The sequence below is a fragment of the Strigops habroptila genome, chromosome 7, assembly GCF_004027225.2.
Source record: "Strigops habroptila isolate Jane chromosome 7, bStrHab1.2.pri, whole genome shotgun sequence".
Taxonomy (NCBI): domain Eukaryota; kingdom Metazoa; phylum Chordata; class Aves; order Psittaciformes; family Psittacidae; genus Strigops; species Strigops habroptila.
Window position 1 is genome coordinate 29190675 of NC_044283.2, and position 20033 is coordinate 29210707.

Consider the following 20033-nt stretch of genomic DNA (forward strand, 5'->3'; position numbering starts at 1 on the left):
TGCATCTGTCAACTTACAATCTCATAAAAAATACTAACAAATGTGTTAAACAGAAATCACCTCTCCAAAACAGGATAGATATTAATCACACTAATTTCTTTAACTTAATACATACAACATCATCTAGTTCCAACACCCCTGTCATGGGCAAGGACACCTCGCACTAAATCATGTCGCCCAAGGCTCTGTCCAACCTGGCCTTGAGCGCTGCCAGGGATGGAGCATTCACAACTTCCTTGGGCAACCCATTCCAGTGCCTCACCACCATCACTGTGAAGAACTTCTTCCTTATATCTAACCTGAACTTACCCTGTTTAAGTAGGAACCTGTTACCCCTTGTCCTATTGCTACAGTACCTAATGAAGAGTCCCTCCCCAGCACCCTTATAGGCCCCCTTCAGATACTGGAAGGCTGCTCTGAGGTCTCCATGCAGCTTCTCTTCTCCAGGCTGAACAGCCCCAACTTTCTCAGTCTGTCTTCATATGGGAGGTGCTCCAGCCCCCTGATCATCCTTGTGGCCCTCCTCTGGACTTGCTCCAACAGCTCCATGTCCTTCTTATCAGGTTCTTGTTAGCCCACTCTTCCAGCCTCCCTTCTAGTAACCATGAAGTAGCATCACTATACTCCCACCTCACGTAAGCCCTTCCTCCCTCCGGTGCCTCAGCTGCCTGTGATTCAGAGCCTCTTTTTCTGAGGTAACTGACGCGTTGTTGGATAGAGCTGCGGTGTGCACAGAATAGAGGCAGGTACGATAGAGCTAAACACGCACATAGAGGGTCTTGAGAAGCAGATGCCCGAATAAGAACCGGACGGCAGTAACACCGCTGTAGCTCTCGGCGGGAAACACCGCCCGCCTCCCGCGCGCTGCCGCCGCGCCCTGCGTCACCTCGCGCCGCCTCTCAGCGCGAGGGCTGCCGGTCGCGCGGGGCGGGCGGTGGCTGGCGAGTGCCCCGTTGCTGAGGTGACGGGGCGGAAGCGGCTGCGGCTCCGCGCGCCATTTTCAAACGGGCAGCGCGGCCTAGGAGAGGGCCCACCCCGCGGGGCGCGGCGGCCTCCGAGGGAAGGAGGAGGAGGAGGGCGCAGCCGGCGGGATCGGGCGCGGCCGCTGGAGCCGCCCCGAGGAGAGCGTGGCGCTGAGCCGCTTCCGTCTGTGCTGTCCCTGGGGAGCGCAGATTAGCCCGGGCAGCTCCCTCAGCGTCACGGCCTACGCGCTGGTTGCTCGTTTCCTCGGGGTTCTGCAGTCCCCGTTCCCCGCCGGAGCTGCGTCTCTGCCGAAGCCTCTCTGAAACATCGCGGCTACTCCTTAGCGGCTCGCCCTGCAAGAATTTGCTTGTAACGGTATGTCTGGTAAGACCGACCCGGACGGAGGGAGGAAAAAAATGCGAATAAACCTCTTTGAAGCCTGTCAGGGCCCCTGTAGGTATAGATTGGGGTTGCTGAAATGTCTGTAAAGCTTCCAGTCTGGCGAGATAGGTGATGAGCAGGCTCATAAGCGGTAGGGTTTTCTTGTGCTGTAATGAAAACTTGCAGCTTCTGGCCACTCCTTTAAAGAGGAAATGTGTTTTCTAGAGCAAGAGTTGTATTTCTAATGGGCAAAGAGGTGACACTTTGTAGCAAACGTGGTATCTGAATGTCTGCTCCGGAGTGAACTCCCAGCAAACAAACTTGGAAACAGACGTTGCCAAAACAAGCGCAGGCTCATTCAGTACAGCTTGAAAATGATGTTGCAGTAGCGGCGTTTCACCAGAGAGCCTTCAGCGCCCACGGACTGAGAGAGGCGAGTGTGAGAGCATTGCTGTAGCCAAATGGTTTGCCAACTAGGTGCCTTTTTTGTCTGGGTGAGAACAAACTTCGCTCTTCATAGCATAATGAGCTACGTGACCAGTAATTACAGGACAGGAACAGGTGTTTTGCGAGCATATTTCACATGCATTGCAGAAAATAAATAAATATATAATAAAAAAAAGCCTTTAGCATATCAGTTCTGAAAAATGAAAAATGCATTTTGATATTTCCCACCGAGACTAGAAACTCCAGTTCATAGTTCTTTGGTATTAATGTTATAGACTCAATAAAGAAGTTGATTTCATAGCATATAAATTTGTCTGTGCTGATTTCTTTGTGTTCCATTGTCACTTAGGTAGTTTTATCTTTCTTCCACATGGCCCAATTACTGCATTATGTTTTCCATGGCCAAGATGTGTCTTTGCTCTGCTTCTTTGTTATTACATTTTCTTATTGATAGCACAAGTATTGCATCTGAAACAGTTCATAATCTACACTCACCATGAATGCCACTGCATTGTTTTCAGACTGAAAGGAAGGCTTCAATGTGATGAAGCTTTTCTGTTTCGTATTCCACCTGTAATGGTTAGTCTAATACCTATTAACATTGCTTCTTTCACACAGTTTTATGCATATTGATTCTGTAATAATAGCCTAAAGGAACTGGATTTGAAGTTCCATTGTTGTCCCTGTCAATGTCCAATTTTAGTCATTAGTGACTTAGAACAGGAGGGAACAGTTCATGGGTGCTAAATATGTCTATTTCATAAACACATAGGTCTTGCTCACAACCATCCAGGCATGTTACAAAATGAAGTACATGAAAGCTGTCATCTTTAGCACTCTTTTCGAACAAAGGAGGAATATGAAATATGTTGGCTCTGAGTATCTCCTCTATGAATAACTGACAGATGCACTCATTTAGCCGTCTTGATAAATCCTTGTCTGGAAATGCTGATTGAAAGTACCACTTAATTTTCCCTTTTTATTTGTTTATCTGATTTTCTTGTTTTCATCTAAAATGGAAATTATATTTTCTTCCTTAGTGGCACTAAATTACATGAAATATTTAGATAATGAATGATGTGAACTATTTATGCAGCTAACATAGCCTGTCTCCTGGGAAAGACTGAAGTTGTTAAGAGTGCTTTCCAGTACTTTGCAAATTTACAGACAAAAGTATTAAGTTCAACATACCTTTCATCATGAGTCAATTGTGATTCACTAGGCTATGAAGTTTCATTATAGAAAAGAATATTCTGGATTGAGTTGACTGGGTAAGAATGATGTAGAAAACTTGGATTTCCAAAAAGCTTTTGAGAAGTTTCTTTGCCAAAGGCTTTTAAGAAAGAAGGTCTCTTTCAGAAATGGAGAAAAGGTCGTTTAATAGCTCACTAAGTGGCTAAAAGAGTAGTAAGTGTTACCTTACCACTGTATGTAGTAAGAATGTGCAGAATATTTCTGCTGTTTAACACTGATCAGTGAGCTGAAAGAATGGGTTAAAAGGGACAAAATTTGCTCATTATATGGCCATGTTAAGAGTCTAAGGGTTGCATGAAAGTATCACTGGATTGAGTAATAAAGTGGGAGTTAAGGAACAGTGTTAATAAAGGCAAAGTAATACACATGGGTTCTAAAGTGACAGTTACAGCTCAGAGAGATGTTGGTGTCAGAGTGAACGCATCTAATTGTTGCTTTAGAGCAATCAGAAAGCCCAAGGATATGTTAGGAATCATTATGAATAGTGAAGGCTACAGTAAAGAATCTTTATGGCTGCTCAGAGTGATCTCTATTAGAAAAATCAGGGAAAAGGGACAAGCTGTACAAGCTACTAGAAGTTTTTAAAAATAGATCTGCTAAAGATGCTATCATGAATGATTGAAAGCATTAGTAAGGAATGATTACTTAGCGTTGTCTTGCAATACAAATAAAAAAAGGGGGGGGACACACATGCACACACTGATTAATTTATGATACTATTTTCCAGACATACAGTTAAAATTGGGAGTTCATCATCATAGGCTATTTTGATGTAAAAGTGCAAGAGATTTTAGAAAACAATTAGACATATCTAAGAAAAGTCTATCAAGTACTATTATAATGATTTAAGTTCAACATTAGGCCGGCCAACTTCCTGCACTACAGGCTTATAGAAAGAGAAGGGTATGTAGGAATAAGATTTAGCTCGGGGCAGGGGGGTTATGTTTTTATAATCTTGCTGTAGCAATTGTTAGAGATAGGGGGTATTGGGTCACACTGATCTTGGATTCAAGTGAATCAGTACAACAGTTCATATATTCGTTTGATATTTCCAGAAACCCAAATTTTCCTGATTCACCATCTCAATGTGATTAGTAGAAAAATCTTTTTCCAAAACGCAACCTTTTAAATCAAGTCTGATGGGTTATTTTAAACTAATTTCATCTTTTTAACTAGTATGGTTCTTCTTAAGGAGATGATGGGCTTAAGAGTTATCAGCTTACTTTTGTTGTGGTATAAGATGTATTCCTCAGACTAAATCTAGACACAGTAACACAGTCACTGTTTTCCTGAATTCAACACGGAATCCTCCACATGAATGCAGAAATACCAAGGTCTCGTCACTTTTAACTTTAATCTTTGGCTGCCAAAGGAGAAAGAAGCATTTAGTGCTCATTAGTGCACTGAGTTCCACTTAGCACACTGACAGTTACCATTTAGCGGAACGAAGCGCACCTCCTCCTCCAACCACTTCAGTACAATATATGTAAGGGATTGTGCTACAAGCCACTGCTTGGTTAATATCTGAACATCCTGAACCTTTCCAAGCAAATATTTTGTCAGTACCTGGGACAGATGCTGTGCTCATAAGACGTGATTTTCTCTCACCCATGGAGCAGTGCCTGGCAACCACAATCCCATTGCTAGACTTACATGTAGTGTTTTGATACAATAAGAGGACATCTTACTTTCCAGTTTCAGTTTCAGTCATGAGAAGAGCTTGCAGGTTTTCTCCTTTTCTGATTTAGAAATAATTTTGTTTTCAAATACTTGCATATATTAATGTATTTTTAAAATTGGAGGATTGTGAAACAGCATGGTTTAAATTATATCTATATCCTATCCCCTTTATATGAGATGCAAACAGTGCTTCCGCAGATTTGCAGTTTGGCTGCTGAGGTCTTTACAGTCAGTAGGTTGATACTGAAACTTCTGAAGAATTGTGAGGGAAATTTAAAAAAAAAAAATCTATTTCAGGAGTGTTTTCACGTATTGAGGAGCATCAACATCAGTATTCAATTACTTTTCTCATTCTATCTCTAAATCCAGAAGAACTTAACAATGTAAATATTCTTCCTCCCTCAAGAGTACATGGCAAAGCCAAAATTCTCATCTGGATTCAGCTACAGTAGCGCTGCTCCAGCCCCTTTTAGATCAGGTTAGTAATAAAAAGATAACTAATCAGACAAATGGAAAAAAAAAAGCGCCTCTGATCCTTGAACTATATTTTCCAGACAATGATGCAGGTAGGACTGTAGTACACTGGTGGTTCTTTCCTGTTTTCTCTCATACAAATAAAGATGTTCAAAGTTAACCTGTGTTTAAAATTTGATACGTTTAATGCAAAATTACAAATGGTTGGCATAAGTTAAGTACTGCCTTGTAATCTTCAGAAGTAAGATTTATAAATGAAAGTAAAAAGTATATGTGTGCTTTGAGAATAATTTGACAGTTTGCATTGTGGAAGATACCTTCATGACCATCATTCAAAAAAATTACAATCTGCTTTATAGTCTTCCCACAGAAAGATATTTTCAGAGTTGTTATACATACTAGAAAGAAAAAATTATGTTCATACTCTTAAGATCTTAGAAAAGTAATTGCCAAGACAACTATTTCTTTTTAAAGAAATATACAGATATGCTTAAAACATTTTAGTTGCTCTATGATTCTTTTTCAGATTACTTAAATTTTAAGGACATGTTTGTGGACTGCATTTTCTACACCAAAAATTATTTTTTTTTCCCCCCATTACTTTTTGCTGTATTATTCCTTTTTTAAAGGACAAATGCTGTAACAGACAATCTTTTGCAGGTGCCCTATTTTTCTTGACTGTGACAAAAGCTGCTTTGAAGGTGTGCTTACAATGACTACAACTGCAGAGCGAAGGTTCATTAATCTCAGGAAACGTCTAGATCAACTGGGCTATCGGCAACCACTGGGAGTGGAGAGTTTACCTTTGGTGGAAAAGCTTTTTAGGTATTCAAAAGGAGATTCATTAAAAAACATAGTATTCATACAGTAGGTGGTGGTTGATTTTTCACATATAATGGACAAAGCTTAGTCTAGAGATTATTTTCAAGCAATGTTATTTCAGAGCTAACATTCAGTTTCTGTATATGATGAAGTCAGATGGGTTTGCTTAAATGACGAGAGCATCTTAAGATTTCATTTAATTCAGTAGAATTGTTTCTAAGTTTCTATGGTCTATGAAATTCAACTTTTCTAACTTTCATAAGAGAACCATGAATAAATTTCATGGCTCTGATGCGATTACGAACATAGCGATTTCCACAGTAATCCAGTTATACTTGACTAAACATGCAAATGTAGTTGTTCTGGTTCTGTTGCTCTCTAGCATATAATACAGATGGAAGAACCATGGTAGGCAGATGTGGAATAATCTACCCTCAACATTAAGTCTCATTCTGGTGTCTAACAGATTGGTTTAATCTCTCAATCACTGACTTTGATACTATCTTCACAACAATGTTTATAGTTTCTTACCACTAATCTCTCTTATGTAGCTTCCGATATCTATATAAATACTAGTAACCTTCTGGCCTTTTTTCATTCTTTACTTCAAGTTCTTCTGTGGTAAGTAGTGCTACAATTTACATACTGTTTGGAGGGAAAAATCCTCTTGCCAATTTTGAATATCTCATTTTATGTAGAAAAGAGAGTTTATTGAATGATCAGATGTAAACTCTTGATATGCTTTTTAAATATTTTTTATGTTTGTCCTGTCCTTTCCTATTTCCTTTTTTTAAAGGGAATAATTCCTGTTTTTCTTTTTTTTCTTACATGAATGTTCTTTTTGCCTTTCTTTGAACCCATTTATTCTACAGTTAATATGGTCTCAGGGAAAGAGTTTTGTTTTTCGGGTCATAATAAATGCTTGCATCTACAGTGTAAAGGCTGATAACATTTCTAACATTCTGATGCTCCATTATTCTAGTGACCTAGTTCATACAACTGAGAGCTTGCGCAGTGCAAAGTTATCTGCTGGAAAATCTGAAAAAGAGTGCAGCAATTATGATGCTGTTTTGGAACCTTATAAAACAGAGAATGCCAAACTTACCAGGGAAAATAATGAGCTACACTTGGAAATATTAAAACTGAAAGAACAATCTGATCGTTACGTTAAAGGTAATGTAGAAATTATGATACATTTTTTTAGTCCTTTTGTGCCAAAATAAAATTGTGGCCAAATCCTTGATCTGCAGATTCATTTATCTGTACTTACAAATGAGTGTGAGGGGTCATTGACTTTGGTGCCTTTAATGAATTAAGGCTCATGCAGAGACATTTCTTTTGTAGTTAAAAAGCTTCTGAGGTTCTGCAAACCATTGCTTTAATCAAACATGAAAATGTTAGAACTTTTTAACTTATACTTTCATGCCTTGAAATGCTACATTTTAATTTAAAATGAAGTACTGCTGTTCTGTTAAAACAGAAATACTCTGTTAAGAGGTTTACTTGTATAACATGTATAAATATATATTTTTGTGTGTATATATGTATACATATATGTATGTATATTTGAAAATTTCGCGTTCTGGAAGAATAATAGAGGATTCTCTTTATGCCTGTTTTGGTGCTACTAGGAAAAATAATAATGAATAAAAAAGATAGTATTGCTTTTTCTCTCTCCCTTGAAGATTTGAAAGCCTCCTTAAGGAGGGTTGAACATGAAACAGCTGACTTGAAATTTCTGAATAACCAATATGTACATAAAATTAAAATGCTAGAAAAAGAGAACAAAGCCAAGACTGAAAAAATTCAGCAGCTTCAGGAGAAGAATCTGCAAGCAGTGGTGCAAACACCTGGTGAGTGTAAATAATCACAGATATTTTAACTTTTCCCCTGGCTTTAGGTTCTTCAGGACATAATCTTTTTTTTACTTATGGGAAGAAAAGTTACTACAGCAAAGTAATTAGCCAATAGAGTAACATTACGTTTTGAATGTTTTGGCTCTGAATGTATGAAAGAAGTTTCATTAGCACATCACATGTGTTAGGGACAAATTTGAATACAAACTTAGATTCGATAGAAGACTATTAAGGTAAAGTGTGACTGGAAAGCACTGTTAATCAACAGCTGTTTAATTTGTTTTAATGCTGCACCTAATTTAGTCGTTTGACACTAATCTTTTGACAGCTAAATAATGATGTGTGACTCATTCAGATTTATGTAACCAGATCTAAAAGTAGCAAGATGCGAAGTACGTCTACAAACAAATATTACAAAAATATTTGTAATTATTTGAAAGCTTATTTAAAGGGTCTTTTGATAACTAAAATGTTCTGGATGTTACCTTCAGGTTAATTTATTTTTCCAGGGTTTCCTTTTTCTTCATTTTTTTTTTCAAGCTAAGAGAAATAGTGAGAATTATTTTGTGAAATTTTGAAGTTATCTTTTTCTTTCCAAGTCATTGAATTACCTAGGTATTTTTGGCATCTCAGGAAAATGAATAGGTAGCTAGGTGAAATTAAAATTCCTCTCTATTTTTCCACACCTTTCTGCATTTCATGTCCTTCGCTTCAAAGATGCCATGTTACACTTTTGTCTGTCTTTCTGCATACTTGCCCCTTGGTCACCAGTCTTCATCAAACATTGTGTGTTGTTATTTAATCGTGTGATGAAGAGTAATTGTTCCCTCTGGAGATAGTACTATATTTTGCTTTATTTTTAATACAATGTTTCCATGCAAGCTAATAACCACACCTCTGCTTAATATGATATCCATTCACTGAAATGACAACAGGATAGAAGGGGGGAAAAAAAATTACTGAACAATGCAGAGGTTAGTTCAGTCATAAAATGGTTCTTAAATGTAGAAACAAAATGTCTTTTGTGATGTTTTAATTTAGCTCTTTTTAGTAAGGTAAATCACTAACAGATTCAACAAGTTTGAACTGTAAAATATATAGGTTCTTAGATACTGGAGAAAATTACTTATACTGAACTTTGCATGTTTCCTTGTTATAAAACTGAACTTTGACAAAGCTGATACTAACCTGCAAGAATGTACTAGAATGTACAATTTTTATCAACTTATTACACTAAGAACTATAATGGTGACACATGCCAGTTTAGAAGCAGTGGAATATTTCATTTTGTATTAAAAGAAGGCTCCTTTGCTTTAACTCCAAGTAACAGGCCTTTGGGTTTGGGCTTTCAGGTGGCAGAAAAAGAAGCATTCCCTTCAGGCGTCAACGCATGCAGATAGACCAGCCTGTCCCCCCATCAGGTGTTAGTGCCTATCCAGTTCCTCAGCCAGAGGACCCTTATATTGCAGACCTTCTTCAGGTGGCTGATAATCGGTAATCTAAAGAACTTCTAAATTTTGAAGTATAGTTGTTAAATATCTATTTGCAATGATTTTCCAACCTTCACCCTCCTTCTGCCTTTCAAATTTTCCTCAAAACAAACTGTATTTCATGATGTTTTAAGAGCTCTATAGTTCTTAAATAGGATTTTGCTCGGTGATTGACAGTGCTGCCTGTGACAGAGTTGCGATGGATATTTAATAAGCCGCTTATTTCCTTAAAGGATTTCTCTTAAGATTTCTGTACTGGTTTTACTGTTATACCTATTTTTAGATTTGGTGTTCTGGAAAAAAGCTAGGTGTGATTAATGTTTTGCATAGGAATAAACTGACTTTTCCTATTTATTTTAGAAGACTAAAAGATTCTTCGTTTTTGTAATACTGCATTTTACTTGGGTATTATGAAAGGTTCAAATCAATTCTTTTTTCTTATTTAGAATGTATCTGCAGAGGGTTTACATAGTAAGTTTATGGCAGTGGGGTTTCTGCAGGAGTGGCCTCTCTCAGAATATACCAGTGGATACCCTGTGCTGGACACAGCCAGTTCCAGCTGCTTCAAAACAGACCCACCATGGGTCACAGCTGAGCCCATCAACCATGCTGGTGGCTCCCTTCTGAAAATGTATTTAAGAAAGGGTAAAAAATCCAATGCTGCACAGGAGGAGTAGGAAAAATGTGAAACAACCCTGTGGACACCCAAGATCAGTGAAGGGTGGGGGGAGGAGGTGCTTTAGGCACTGGAGCAAAGATTCCCCTGCAGTCTGTGGAGACCATCTCTGTACTCTCCATGGAGGACCCCATGCTGGAGCAAGTGGATATGCCCTGAAGGAAGCTGCAGCCTGAGGGGCAAGCTCCCGGCTCATGGAGAGGAACCACACAGGAGCAGGTTTTCTGGCAGGAGCTGTGGCTCATGAAGGACCCATGCTGGAGCAGTCTGTTCCTGAAGGACTGTACTGTGTGGAGATGGCCCATGCTGGAGCAGTTCATGAAGGACTTGTATCCCATGGGAGGGACCTCACACTGGAACAGGGGAACAGTGTGAGGAGGAAGGAGCAGGAAAGCAAAAGTGTTATGAAGTGTTCTGCAGCTCCCATTCCCCATCCCTGTGCACAAGGGATGCACCAGTTGCGGTGGGGTGAGGTGTAAGAGTTGGAAGTAAAGCAGTGAAGTTGAGCTTGGAAAAAATCAGAGGGTGAGAGGAAGGAGTTTTTAGTTTGTCTTTGTTTCTCACCATCAAGAATTATTTAACTGATAATAAATTAAATTAATCTTCCCCAGGTTGAGTTTCTGTTGTTTGTGACAGCAATTAGTGAACGATCTCCCTGTCTTTATCTTGACCCATCAGCTTTTTCATCTTATTTTTTCCCCCATCCTGTTGAGGAGGGGCAGTGAGAAAGCAGCTGGGTGGGGGGCTGGCAGCCAGCCAAGGTCAACCTGCTACAGTATCTCAAACAGTGGCTTATACATTAATATTTCGTATGAACAAAGTTTGAGTTTTTTTGAAATATTTATGTTCAAGAGCAAAGAAAAAATACTAATAATGAATTGTTGTGTGCATATGATTCTTCCATGAGTCCACACATTACTACATTTCAGAATTCATGAACTTCAGTCAGAAGTAGCGGAACTACAGGAAAAACTGGAGATATCTGAACGTGAAATGAAAAATTATAGCAAACAGGTATGTTTACAATTATTTTTTTTTATTATTATTTGGCTGTGGTAGCCTTTGCAATGCCTTCAATTATAATTTCTGTTTCAACCTCATTGGGAAAGCATTGTAGGGCTTGTGAAATAGTTATTCTAACTTGCCTACATTGAGCTATTTCTCTCCTCTGCTTTAGGAGGCAGCAACAATGGTGAAATACTTGCTGCTGCTTTTGCTGATAATCTTGTGTATTAAAATTACATTAAGTAAACTAAACTTGATGATCATAAGTAGAATTTGTGTATGTCTAAGGTTTTTTATTGCAGAAGCATTAACTGGTCCAAAATAGTAATTTGATCTGTAAATATCTTAGGACAATTTTTTCACTGTTTATAGTGGTTATATTTTTTTAAATTTTTGAAAGTTATTTTATGAACAACAGGTTTTATAGTAATTTGAGTGGATTGATAAGATATGTATAATCTTTTATGTGAGGGAATTGCATCAATTGTTATATGTTGTTATGTCTTTCAATATCTGGGAAGTAGTGGACACCACCTTTTATTTTTTCACATCTTCAATTTCCTCTCCCAGTGTTGTCTGTTTTCAGAGTTTCATGTATTTTGCTTTCAAAGAAATCACTTCTTATTTTCAGAAAAATCCAGAGTTTAAAAAAAAGTGGATTTTAATTGATAAGGATTGCATTATTAGGTGCATATCTTCTTACTTAATGTTATATAGGGGTTTATTTGAACAAAGTTTCTAGTAAATGTCATAGAAGATACAAAAAAACTTTTTTTGTGTTTGTTTCCTCAAAGGTTGAGCTCAGAGACAAAGAAATAGAGCGCCTCATGCTAGCATTGGATGGGGGGCGTTCTCACGAGATTCTCTCTCTGGAATCAAGAAGTAAAAGTAATGAGAAGCTAATTGCTCATTTGAATTTGCAGGTAATGGATTTATTACTGTTGTGTAGTGAAAACTGCAATACAAGCAATCTAAAAAACCTCACAAAACTTCTAGCTCTTTAAAAAAAAAAATCACTATTAGATGTAAAATCAGTCAATTTAACTCGCTTTGCTTTTTAGGTGGCAAAAGGTGACTTGTTTTAAAAGTCTATTAGAATAGTTTTGGTAAAGAATTCTATGAACTCACATCTGTACATGGTAATGTTAATGTAAGAGTATTCAGAAAATTTCTGTATGATACACTGTTTTCACTAAGCTTGAAAATACTGGTTTTGTTTCCTGTACATACTGTTTATGTTTCAGTACATATACCCTTGGTAACCATTAGTTTCTTAGGAGTAGTCCTGCAAATAATCTCATCAGATAGTGGGGAATCTTCCTTATTTAATCGAAGTTGTCCCCACTTCTACTCCAACATAGATTGCAAGGAAAGGATAAGCTTAGGATAAAGACGTTTGTGCTCACTGTGCATGTTAACATGCATTCAATATTGGTATCAGAATGAGGATTTTTAAAAAAGTATTACAAGACTGGCTGTGATACAGATCGAGTAAAGCCGATGTCTGGATTTATACCATCAATTCTCTCTTTTTCCAACTGAAAAACAGAAGTTTTGTATACTGATTGTGCATGATGTACAGTGGCATGAGAGCCATGTTGCAGAGTTTATTACCTTAGGTTCAGTGCTGCAAAAATACAGCATGAGCTATGACTTGGAAGCAGTACAGCTGTGTTCAGTGATGCCGAGTTACTAAATCATGCTGGACAGAAATTGTACAGAGAGTGAGCCCAGAGCGTAAAGCTGGTTTTGGGCCATCAAGACTATTTGCTCAGGTTCAGTGCCAATGTACCATTTTTATTCTCTGACAATAAATGGATGGATATCTCTATGTAGTAGTATTGATGACTTGGGAGGGTCCTGACTTTCTTCTGTTTCTACAGTAATACTTTTTTTTTAAGTTCTGAGGAAAGTTGTGTGAAGATGGAAGTGGAGCACCTCTGATATCTTGAATCTTTCAAAATACTCTAGACCCCTGAGTAGTGTAACTTACTATATATATTTTTTATTCCTACTCTATATCACTGCCTACCTTCATTCTTAGGGAAAGGTACACTGGAAAAACAATGTCTGTAGAACAGGATTTCTAAGGATGTTGTGTTTAATGTGCTGAGATATGTTGGGGGCAGGATAGGTTTTGTGAATCTGATTTTTAAAACTTCACTTTCATGAAGGAGTAACAGTGAGACTAAGCCTAACAAATACACTGCAAAGGTGGAGAAAAGAATGTGTCCTCATACCTTGTGAAATTTAGGGAGACCGAGTACCTTGGGTCTACTAGACTGTTGCCCAATGCAGGTTTATATACAGATCTCTGCTTTTCAGTACTTTGTTTTTGAATAAACCTTGAGTTTTGGAGACTAGATAAAGAACAGTGTAGTAATGAATTCCTTCACCTTGCACCTTCATAAAATCATATTTTTTCATGTTGATAAGCATTAAGTTCTAAAACTACAAAATTATTGCCATTTTTGAAAGGATGTCCCTTTTTTACTATGGATATAGAGATATCATATTTCAGAAGACTGTGAGGAACTCTTGCTCCATAGTTTAACAATACATATTAATGTTTTAATGAAAAATATCTTTCAGGTTGAATATCTTCAGCAAACAAAGAAAGAACTTGAAAATCGCATTCAAGACCTCTTGGACACTAAACAAAATGTGACTAGTGAAGTAGTGCATTTAAGCAATAAAAATGAAGAACTGTGTCAAGAACTGAATGAAATAGACCACTTAGCACAGCAGTTGGAAAGACACAAGGAAATCGTGCTTGAGACTGCAGATAAGGAAATTGGAGAAGCAAAGGTAATGACTAATGTGTTACATTGTGAAGGATCTGCTTAGCTCTTAGGTGGCTTTATATCTTTTAATTGCAACAAATTACCTATTGGCTTGTAAAGGAAGATTAAAGAGCTATTTTTTCCCATTTATTTTTTTTTTTTTATACAGAATTTCTTACTGAAAGATGATTAATCACAGCAGTGTTGTCTCTTTGCTGTATTAGATGATATAAGTTTAGTTAAGCATTCTGTCTTCTTTCTTCTGTTAGCTTGGTATGAAATAAAATTCTGAGCTGCTTAAAACGATTTAAAATTTGGCAGATTAAAAGGAACTAACTGTACTTTATTTCTTACCAAAATATTCTGTTTCCTTAATTTTTTGTAACAAAGGAATTGTTGTCATCTTGAATATGTAACTTTTAACATATAGGTTAATTTTGGTTGATAGAAAGAAATTGAAAGAAAACATAGTGAAATACAGGATCTTGAAGAAACAATAACAAGGCTTAAATCGGTAAGTAAAAATGCTTTCAGTTGTCTTTTGTAGCATTGTTGTCATACTGTCATCCACATGATTATTGTATTTATTATAAAAATCAACAGTTTAACAATTAACAAGAGAAATTTTATGGTACCCCAAAATTCTATTGTAATAAATTCCCAATTAATAAATGAAAGAGCTAAAGAAGCTGCATCATACTGTTGCAAAAATAAACTGCATGAACTGTTAGGCAATATGGTTGACTATGTACTTATTGTACATTTCCTTATTTCTGCCATCTGAAATTGTAATTCCTGTGACATCATAATTTTTACCACAAACAACTTATGACATCCTAGAGGATTTTCTTCATTTAAAAGCTACTTTGTCTCTTAATCACTGTGAGAATAATCATGCAATGCTTGGCTCACTCAAACAAAACATAGTAGCCCAGATGAAAAACATCAGTATTGTCAATTCCTTGAAGACCAAACTCTTTCCAGTGTATAGCAAGTTGTGTAATAGTTGAATACTGTGCTTTGGTTTGGTATTTCTAGTGAACTTGAAAATACAAACATACTTAATTTCAAGGGCACCAGATTATAGGAAAGACATGACAAATAGCATTTGATTAGCTGCAGGGATGGGTTGACTGAGATGCCATATAGTGGTATACTTCAACACCAGCAGTGTTACTAAATGCCATTAAAAATGATTCCTTGCTTTAGTTATTACTTCTTTGCATATTTGTATCCCACTGTCCTTCAGGTTGTTTTCTTGAATTAAACAAGGGTTAATCTTGCTTGTTTTGATACTGATTGAAAACTGTGTCAAAACTAATGCTTACTTTGATGTAATAAAAAGTAGTATAAAAACACAGTGATGGCCTTTAACAAGTGTTAAAGCAGAAAACATCCAGGTTAAACGGAAGTAAACAGTGTCAAATATTAAAAATTTAACAAAATGTTAAATATTTTTTTTCCAAATGTATCTATTGGCACTTCTAATTTTTGTAATACTACTTCTTACTTCAGGAGTTGTGCTCATGTCGTAGGGAGAATGAGAGACTGAGTGAAGAACTCTTCGGAAAAACAGATGATAAAGAGAATCTTGAACTCTTGTTAAATCAGCTTGAACAAGAGAAACAAAGGCTGACAGAAAAAACAGAGAACTTAGAAATAAAAGGTAAATCATAGAATCATAGAATGGTTTGGGTTGGAAAGAACCTTAAGATCATCTCGTTCCAACCCCCCTGCCGTGGGCAGGGGCACCTCGAACTAAATCATGTCACCCAAGCCTCCATCCAGCCTGGCCTTGAACACTGCCAGGGATGGAGCATTCACAACTTCCTTGGGCAACCCATTCCATTGCCTCACCACCCTCACTGTAAAGAGCTTCTTCCTTATACCTAACCTAAACTTCCCCTATTTAAGTTTGAACCCATTACCCCTTGTCCTGTCACTACAATCCCTAATGAAGAGTCTGTCTCCAGCACCCTCGTAGGCCCCCATCAGATACTGGAAGGCTGCTATGAGGTCTCCACGCAGCCTTCTCTTCGCCAGGCTGAACAGCCCCAACTTTCTCAGCATGTTTTCATATGGGAGGTGCTTCAGCCCCCTGATCATCCTTGTGCCCTCTTCTGGACTTGCTCCAACAGCTCCATGTCCTCCTTATGTTGAGAACACCAGAACTGTACACAGACCTCATTCCAAGTAAGGTCTCACAAGAGCGGAGTAGAGGGGCAGGAGCACCTCCTTCCACCTGCTGGTCACGCTTCTTTTGATACAGCCCAGGATACAGTTGGTTTCTGGGCTGCAAGCGCACACTGAAACTGGCTCATGTTCAGTTTCTCATCAGCCAACACCCCCAAGTCCTTCTCCGCAGGGCTGCTCTGAATCTCTTCTCTGCTCAACGTGTAGCTGTGCCTGGGATTGCCCCAACCCAGGTGTAGGACCTTGCACTTGGCTTGGTTGAACTTCACGAGGTTGGCATTTGCCCACCTCACAAGTGTGTGAAGGTCCCTCTGAATGGCATCCCTTCCCTGGCATCATCGCATGTAGATTCCTGTAAATTATCTTCCTATAATTTTTGAAATAGAAAAGCTTACCTAGTTAAGAGATAGTTAATAATAGTCTTGATATATGTAAATTAAAAGACTGTAGGTCTTCAGTCGGAGTTGAAGTAAAAATATTTGTCAAAGGAACATGTTTTCATTCTGGATGTGAGAACTGAAAAAGCTGATCTTTTTACTATGATCCCACTAGACAGCCTAATACTATGGCAGTTTCATAAAAAATAATTTCTTTTGTCTAATACTGGCTTTAGTTTCTGTCTTTCTGAGTGAATGAAGTCAGACTGTGTTCCTTGAGAGCTTTATCCAGTTGGATCTTGTTGAAAACCTCCAGGCATGGAGATTCCACATCTCTAAGCAACCCATTCCAATGTTTGTTTATCTTCAGAGTAAAAATTTTTTTCCCCTTTATTGCTTGTAATTGTCTTTAGCAATTAATCACCATTGTTCCTTGTTTACCTGCTGTGCACCTCTGAAGAAACTGGCTCCATGTTATCCATAACATTCCTCTTAGTATTGTCAGTCTGCTTTTGGGTCCCCAGCTGCTGTCCAGGCTGAACAATTGGAGTTCCCTCAAGCGTTCCCCACAGGGCAAGTATTCTTCTCCCTAACCAACTTGGAAGGCCTGCCCTGGACTCACAAAAGTTCATTAACATCTTTCTTGTACTAGAGAGGAACAAAGCTGAACACGGGATTGTAAGTGGGATCTAATGAGTGCAAAGTGAAGGGGAATAATCACATCCCTCAGTCTGTGTCTTCGTTGATACAGCCCAATACGCTGTTAGGCCTCTAGCAGATGCAAAGCACGCTACTCGCTCATGTTTAGCCTACTGTCAACCATGACTCCTACATACTTTTCAGCAGATTGCTGCCCAGTGGTTAGTCCATCCCAAATGCACGTGTCATGAGGTTCTTATACAGAGGCTTTTATTTCTTTTTCTGCAGAACGAGAACTTGTGCTAGAAGTAGAAAGGATGAGATTAGAATATGGTATAGCCCTGGGAAACAAATCTCCATCTCGCCTAGATGCATTTATAAAGACTTTAGAAGAAGACAGAGATTATTACAAGCAAGAATTAGAATATCTTCAGAAAATGATAAAACGAAGGCCTAGCCCAAGCCGTAGGACTTCAGAGAAGGTAAAGTTCCTGCTGCCGAGACAAGCTGAAAAAATAATGGAAATACTGTAGAACCATTTAAGGAGCTATCAAATATATTTTCAAATTCAATAGCAGTAAATGACTGTAGCAGGTTTTTTAATTACTTTCTTAATATAAAAAATTAACTGAGAAAAATTCCAGTTAACTAGCGTTTTATTTTCCTTTGCACATTTTACAGTAAAATGTTGATTAATTATGGATCAGTTTCTTTGAAATAAATAGAACCCGATGATAAACAGAAAGAGATTGAAATCTTGTTAGCTGTTTTGCTTTTTCTCCTGGATGGTTCTTAGTGTTCTTATTGGTCATATTGTTCAAATTATACCACCAATGCCAGGTGTTTTTTTTATAATTAGAATTTATTAAGTATGTATTTTTCATGCATTAGTAGTAGTGTGAATTCTTTCTTTTTTGGTATTAATTATCCAAATATTTTAATTAATATATTTTAACATAAATTTTGTTAATCGCTTTGCAGAGTGAAGATCTTAGATTCATCACCAGAGAAAGAGATGAGCTACGGTCCATGTTAGACAGATTTGAAAAACACATGATAGAAATTCAATCCAATGTCAAATTATTGACAACAGAAAGAGATAGATTAAATATCCTTTATGAGCAAGTAAGAAGAGATTGTTTGTAATTGGCATTGAAATAACTGATTAACACTTGTGTACAATTACTTAAAATGAAAAAACTTTATAATAGAAATGGAGGAGTATAGACCTACTAGAATAAAACCAAAAATAATAAAATATAGTCCTATTTTTATTACTTGTTAATAAAATATGTATTTCAAAGTTAGTGTATTAACTTTAAAGACATTGTAACACGGTATTGGCATTCAGAAATGAGAAGGATCAGGAAAAAGCCCAATGGAATGCACGAGAAAGTTGGGTAAGGATACAGGCTAGAAAGCAAGGAAGAAGTAACAGTTTAACTGATAAGAAAACAGGATGAAGTTAGGCTATACTTGGAACAGTAAGAAGATGGTGAGTATGTTGGCAGCATTAGTTGTCATGCCACTGTCTGATATAAGGAATATATTTTTAATTATCTAAAGAAAAATAAGACTACAGTAGCACTTTCATTGTAATAATAGCATTGAAACTTTCATTTTTGTTAGTGTAGATGCTATATTAATTGCAATCCATGTATGCTAACAAACCATAATCTTTTAAAGTCTCAGGATGAATTGAACAGGATGAGAAAAGAAGCAAAACATAGTTCAGTTTCTCAAAGTCACGTGGAAGAAGAAAGAGACAATGCACTGGCTGATTTTAGAAGAATAATGGCAGAAAAAGAAAGCCTCAGAGAAAAACTAAAGGTGAGTTTTTATAGCTTCATTGCTTACAGTGAGGCGGCATTTAGGGAAGGCTTATACAACAATGCCGTGTTTGTGTCTGGCTGTCTGTCAGTTCTGCCTGTCAGGAACTTTCGAACTTACCTGATTTCAAACGCAGTTGAGAGAGCTTGATGAATTGTCTGAATTGTCCTTTAACTCGCTTCCTAAGTGGTGGTAGGGGAAGAAGAACATGCCTTAAAGTGTCCTAGGGCAAGCATGACATCACCTTGTGTAAAGAACCTAGATAATGAAGTCCCAACTACAGAGTATTTCTGTTTGTATGCACTAATTCAAAGACAGTGGTGGAAGAAGTCATGCACTTCACTTGCAAGAGTATTTTATTGATATGACAGTTAACAAAGCTCAATGGTAAACGCAGCAGTGGTTTGACAAGATTTGATGGCAAGATACACTTGAGTATTTACTGCATAGAAGACAGGATCGGGCAGAACTGTCAGGGAGACCCTCCTGCTGAGTCATGAGGTTCAGAAAGGAACCCCATGTGATCTAAACTCCTTCTCAGAGGGGAGTATGGGTGTGGCTGGATCCAGCCTTAGACTTGGTCAACGGTTTATGTCTAGAGAATTATATATGCACAATCAATCCTCTATATCACTTAGCTAAGATTTAAAAGTTTCGGTGCTCTTATTCTCAATTCACTTACCAAATATCAAGTGATAAGAATTTTCTCAAAGAGTAACCGTTAGAGGTGCCCCTACTCAAGGGAGATTGTGCGTACAGCACACAGCTGTGCAGGAAAGCTCAAGGGGCTCTCAGCTGTCCACTATGGAGTAAGATGAAGTCATATTTGCATACTAGCTGTATTTCAGTTGGCGACGCACAACTAGCCCTCAGCTGTTGGGCAAGATTTATAGCCTGTAGCTGTTGTGTTGATACATTAAGTTTAAATTTAAATATTTCTATCTCAGATTCAGCAAGAAGCAGCTAACCTTGAAAAATCAAAGATGCAGCATGATATTTCAGAACTGGAGAATAATATTCAAGGAGTAAGTACATATTTAGGAAGTAAGTTCTTATTACTTTTAAAATAGGATAGACTTTTCAAGCAATTATTTTTGTAGCTGTTTTCAACTTAAATTTATTCAGAAGACAAATTGTGATAGCTTTCTACAACAATAACATGT

At 37.6% G+C, this 20033-nt stretch overlaps 1 protein-coding gene across 2 annotated transcripts in view; it reads left to right on the forward strand.

Annotated features, from left to right (window-relative positions):
- The first annotated feature begins 947 nt into the window (after positions 1-947).
- The window catches only part of CEP135 (centrosomal protein 135), a 38719-nt gene continuing 19633 nt past the window's right edge, over positions 948-20033 (forward strand). For both annotated transcript variants that reach the window (XM_030491842.1, XM_030491843.1), the window contains exons 1-14: positions 948-1338; positions 5860-6024; positions 7004-7194; positions 7707-7874; positions 9230-9371; positions 10973-11057; positions 11843-11971; positions 13641-13856; positions 14280-14345; positions 15347-15497; positions 17329-17522; positions 18022-18165; positions 18727-18870; positions 19818-19895. In XM_030491842.1, coding sequence (XP_030347702.1) covers positions 5912-6024; positions 7004-7194; positions 7707-7874; positions 9230-9371; positions 10973-11057; positions 11843-11971; positions 13641-13856; positions 14280-14345; positions 15347-15497; positions 17329-17522; positions 18022-18165; positions 18727-18870; positions 19818-19895 — 1821 coding nt within the window. In that variant the 5' untranslated portion in view covers positions 948-1338; positions 5860-5911. The remainder of the gene's footprint in view (positions 1339-5859; positions 6025-7003; positions 7195-7706; positions 7875-9229; positions 9372-10972; positions 11058-11842; positions 11972-13640; positions 13857-14279; positions 14346-15346; positions 15498-17328; positions 17523-18021; positions 18166-18726; positions 18871-19817; positions 19896-20033) is intronic.